We start from the raw sequence: 5,354 nt of genomic DNA, 5'->3' as shown, positions 1-5,354 counted from the left end.
TCGAGAAATTGTTATTTTAAGTGTGTGTGTGTGTGTGTGTGTGTGTGTGTGTGTGTGTGTGAGAGAGAGAGAGAGAGGAGGGGGGGGGGGCTTAGGGTAGGTAAGGTGAACTACTGAGTCAGTATCTCTAATTTACTTCTGTCTTCCTAGTTTCTAGTATCTTTATCCCATCTGCACATTTGTTTAGGACAGGTGTCCTAAACAAGATAACATTGTTATTGTCATCTTATGTGTATAAAACTGTAAGCTACATTTTTCAAACTACAAGCACAATTTCAGATCAATATTTATCCTATTGAATTAATTTGTTGTTTAAATGCTGCAAGAAGGGAGTGGCTTTGCTATTTACACACCCATTGCTGAACAACATGTGCATAACAATGATAATTATTCCAATGCTATTTGAAAAACAGTAATGGATAAAGATTGTTGTTTAGCTGCATTATTAACTTTATAATCAAATATTCTCTTTTCTTGCTGTATGCATGAGATCAGACTTGTGTATTTACAAAAGCAAAACTAGACATTTCCCAAATGTGCAGAATTTTATTTTGAAAACGGTCTTGCGGGACACCAAACAGAACATTTACAAACAAAATATGGCACAACAATAATGGTTACAAAAGCACACATTCTATTGCACAAAAATGATCCATGATAAGACATAAGGAGGCAAAGCCAGCCACAATGGTTCAGTAGAAAAAACACTTGTTCCTGTCATCCAGGTACATTGTAAACAGCTGAATGGCAATGTCATGTACTGTGCACAGGGCTCTGTTCCTTAGCGTACAGCTGACGATCAAAACTGCAGCCTCCAGTTTCCCTTCTACTGTGCCTAATGGGCCCAGATCCTCTGAATGTGTAGAGAAGGTGCAGGACTCATATTCCCATTCGGATGCTCTGAATAATTTGAAAGATGGCTGAAAAGAAAAAAAAAAAAAAACAGTTAAAGCAAAGATAATACAATTTTACATCTGCTAAAGTATTAGAATTAAACAGAATTAGTTTTTCTCTCATTCATATGGCAATAAACATTTAATCATGTACATATAAGTGAAAGATTAGGGGAAGGGGGGAGTATCTGATATTTGTGGAATTCCACTGAAAAGGCTTGGGTCCACTTAGATCCCTCTGAGAGTGCAAGTTTATTGCAAATTAATATAAAGTTATTCTGACCGATCAATGTTAATCTGCAATAATGCATTTTTCTTTCTTTTTTTGGTGGATATCCACAATTTTTGTCCTTAATTTCAGTCTGTTGCCAGTTCTTACCAGCTGCCATACTGGAAAGATAAAGACTAACACATTCTTCTTGCAAAAACAAATCCAACCAACTATTTCTATGGCTCATGGTGTGTTACAGAGCAGCATAACACACAGAGGAAAGCACTAGGTGTATTCCTTTACATACATATGTTCACAGAAGCCCACAATAAGTTAGTGTCACAGTGACAGACAGGAAAGAGAAATTACATGACACAGAAAAGTAGCATTTGGATTCAAACTTGTGATATCCTGGTTATATGGATTTTCTAAATTTATATCCTAGTGGTAGTTCTATCTATCAGGATGAAGATGCCCCAATACAGAAGCACAAGTGTTCATGACCATGTGAAGGGAATAAAAAAACAATGTAAAGCATATGCTATGGCCTTCACAGTCCCCACATCTCAAGCCAACTTAAAACCTATGGGACAATTTGCTGCGACATGTTTGGCAGCACTAATCATCAATCCACCAACTCTGGGGATATATTTTTGAAAAGATTGTTGTTAATCCCCCTTGTACAGTTCTAGAGATCTGTGCCAAGGCACACTAAAGCTGGTCTGGCAGCTTGTGTTTGCCCAAAACCTCACTAAGTTAGGTTATGTTGTTTGTTGTTTTTTTTACTTTAATATGTCACCCATTTGTATGTGGGTAAATGTAAGATGTGATATGTTACCTGATCCACAGACAACAAATACAAAGAGAGCCAAAAGCCATGGTCCCACTGGATATTTCTCCTCTTGTGGTCGCTGCAAGATAAGCAGAAAACAAAAAAATTGCATTAAGTTCAGAAAGTAACTAGACAGCCATGTTGAATTATACACTTTTTGTGGTTCATTGACACACACAATCAGTAAATGGGAAATGTTTAAATTTTAGTTACTTGCAAAATAATCCCACTGGCTCAAAATAAGCCACCTGGTTATGAGATGGTAACATCTTTGTAGAAAGAGGGCAAAATCTTATTCCCAAAGGACCTGTGTGGCTGCAGGCTTTCCATCAAATTCCATCAAATCAAATTCCATCAAAGCCAAAGTATACCTGATTACATTCACATAATCAAATGATTAAAGAGTTGATCAGGTAAAATGAGACCCTTCAGACACACAAGCATCTGGATAAGACTGCACACTTTTGTTTCTTAGTTTTATTCAAATGTATCTTATTGCTGCATTTATCATGTTTTCTCTTTAATTATATAGCCAAATTACACTCGCCTTTCAAATGACAAAATACAGAGCCAAGGCTCAGCCATCTTCACCTCTAAACTGTCAATTGTACTAAGGCATTTGAACTATATAGGTTCATGGTATATTAGATGTTATTTGTAAAATATTTTTATTCTACTATTTTTTAAACCTGTACCTGTAATGTTTCGAATTAATCAATGAAAACATTGTGTATATAATGAAAGAACCTAGTAAGTGCTTAATACATCTTTAGTAGTGGGTGCTTCATATATCTTCACTAACCACTTTATCCTGGTCAAGGTTGCATTGGATGTAGAGTCTACCCATGCTGCAAGGCAGAAATGCACCACGGATGGGGCACCAGTCCATCCCAGGGTACCACACACACATACACCTTGCACACGTTGTAGCCAGTCCATCTACTGCCATGTATTTTGGGAATTGGGATGAAACCCACGTGAACATGGGAGAACATAGGAAACTAACAGAGAGTAAATCAAGCTTAGAATCGATCCCAGGACCCTGGAGCTGGGAGATGAAAAAAAGACTTGCTGCACCACAATAGCACCGTTTGGTGCTGTGTTCCCTCGCCAAATGGTTTAGAGCATAAAAAGAAATCTCTAATTACCAACACAAGACCAGTTCAACAGAGAAGATTAGCTGTCTAAAGGTACAAACGTAACATAAGATATACCTTTATTCGTCCCACAGTGGGGAAATTTCTTAAACATACGAATGCATGTACATTAATGATAGTTTCAGCCTGGTTTAATTTTAAGAACATCTGATTGTCTTGTTGTCTGTTAGAAGGGCAGTTTAAACTAAAATTAGGATTTGATGGATTGTATAAATATCTCATTTGCTTTAACAACAACATAGGAGTCATAAACTGTATATCAATTAGTGCATATCTCAAAATAAAACTGCAATTGGACATGACATTAAATAAGATGGGACATGGAACTCATGAGGTATAGCAGTTAAGTTAAGGCCAGAAACAGCCATGCAATAAAACGATACGCATATATAAACAAGGTCTTAAGATACATCATATTGTATTATAACTTCTTATCTTCTGATTCTTAGCCCTGAATCATCATCTAGTGCCAGGTGTGTAGGCCTAAAGTACACATAATATGGCTGTATTTACAGCCACATGTATCAGAGGGTGTGACCACTGGGCATTTTTTTGGGGTGGGAGCGAGCTGGTATGTCACATCATGAACACATCTGTTTGAATATATACTGAATGGAAAGGTTTGCACTAGGACTGTTTTTATGCTTAAATATCGGTTGTAACAAACAAAAAAACAACAACAACAAAAAATCGGGGTGGGGATAAATTAGTGCATGATTAAATATCACATCTGGATACACAACTGACGAACCCAGGAATAATTCATTACTTGCATAGGTTTATAAGTGGTAAATAACACAATGTAGGATCCCGACGAGCAAATGTGTAGCCTGTAATCGGAGTGATTGCGTTATCTATTACAACAGCAAGCAAACAGAAGTAAACAGTCGCCCCAGAAAAGAAAATGATGCTACAGATAAGGAGGGTTATTGTTTCTCCGCTGACATGGGAAACGACTGAGCAGAGATAACGCAAATAGAGAAAACACCCTCCTTTAAAATTCTGTTATCTATCCAGATATATATTTGGCTGTAAATTGTCATTTCCCACAGGATTAAAAATAAAGAAAAGTGTCTGTCTTACCAGGGTCTTCGCCACGTTGCCCCTCTGCGTGATGTTCTTGCTGTGCTTCTCGTTGGCCATTCGGATCCTCTGTTTGGCGACCATCTTCTTGCCACACGGGGAGGGGGAGGAAATAAACGTTTCGCCGCTACTATAAAATCAGATTGCGAAGCTAATTGTCCGTAATGGTGCTTAACCCCTTTTTCCTGCACCTGCTCCCTTAAAGCCTGGGCAGAACGGACTGAAGGGCGCCTCCATCAAAAAAACGGCTGAAGGAAAGAGCAGGACGCTGCTGCTGCTGCGCTCCTTCTTTCCTTGCATGGAGCTTTTGGTTATTAGCTAGAGCTTCCTCCATAACATATACTGGCGTGGTATTATGATATAGCCCACTGCATGCAGCTTGGGATGTATGCATTCAGCTTTTATCTACTTGGCTGTTAGTTACTATAGTGGTGAAAATAATAAATGGGGCAGTAATTTTTTTTTTCCTTTAGGTAGACATGCATATTTCATTCATGTTCTTGCCATCTCCTCATGCACCACTGAGCTGTTTGCTAGCCTGGAGTTCAGAACGCACTATACCTTTGCACTAGGATTACTCTGTACGGTGGGAGGTTTGGAGGAGATGGGTCTTATGCCTGGGTAATCTTTGCCCCATTCAAAAATAGTCTATCATATGCTTAAAAAAGTTTTCCCACATTTTGTAGAGAGAAACGAAATCAAAAAGCATTTTTGTAAAAACAGTGTTCTGATGGGACCAGATCCTGGTCAATGTATTTTAACATTGGATTCTCTGACATACTTCATCACATGAATATGTATGAGTTATAGTCAATGTCTCAGTTTATTAATGAGCATCAGCCAATACCCAGGCAATCCCTCCTGGAAAGTTTAAGACTCATCAGTTAAAACACAAGCTGGTAGGTGATATTTGCCAGCTGGAAAGTTATTAACTTTTGAAAGAAATAGATCAATACATGGTTTTTAAAACATGTTTTCTTTATAGCAACACTTAGCAGCTGGCAAAGATAGTCTACCAGCTCAGTCTGTGTTCTGGCAGATGGTTGCTGGTCAGATACATCTGGATTTTTCAGCAGTGGTAACATTGGTACTGTATTTAATACAGAAAATGTGGGATCAGTGCATTCCTACAAACAAGTGAGCATTACAGTGAGCATTAAGGTAATCAAATCTGAATA

The 5,354-nt window shown here is 38.1% G+C and overlaps 1 protein-coding gene across 1 annotated transcript; it reads right to left on the bottom strand.

Annotated features, from left to right (window-relative positions):
* Nucleotides 1-526: 526 nt before the first annotated feature.
* Nucleotides 527-4,702, bottom strand: serp2 (stress-associated endoplasmic reticulum protein family member 2). The gene is made up of 3 exons (XM_046841516.1): nt 4,177-4,702; nt 1,943-2,015; nt 527-920 (listed from the first exon to the last, which is right to left on the bottom strand). Exons 1-3 carry the CDS (start codon nt 4,258-4,260, stop codon nt 880-882), a joined length of 198 nt encoding a protein of 65 aa, XP_046697472.1. The 5' UTR covers nt 4,261-4,702; the 3' UTR covers nt 527-879.
* Between the last annotated feature and the right edge of the window lie 652 nt (nt 4,703-5,354).

Source organism: Silurus meridionalis, chromosome 3, assembly GCF_014805685.1.
Source record: "Silurus meridionalis isolate SWU-2019-XX chromosome 3, ASM1480568v1, whole genome shotgun sequence".
Classification (NCBI taxonomy): Eukaryota; Metazoa; Chordata; class Actinopteri; order Siluriformes; family Siluridae; genus Silurus; species Silurus meridionalis.
This window is presented reverse-complemented; position numbering and strand designations above follow the sequence as displayed.

Excerpts from the sequence above, each read along its gene's own strand:
- serp2 (XM_046841516.1), bottom strand. The coding sequence starts at position 4,260 with ATGGTCGCCAAACAGAGGATCCGAATGGCCAACGAGAAGCACAGCAAG. Across the intron at positions 2,016-4,176 it reads GCAACGTGGCGAAGACCCTG|CGACCACAAGAGGAGAAATA; the intron begins GTAAGACAGACA and ends CTTATCTTGCAG. Across the intron at positions 921-1,942 it reads ATTTGTTGTCTGTGGATCAG|CCATCTTTCAAATTATTCAG; the intron begins GTAACATATCAC and ends TTTTCTTTTCAG.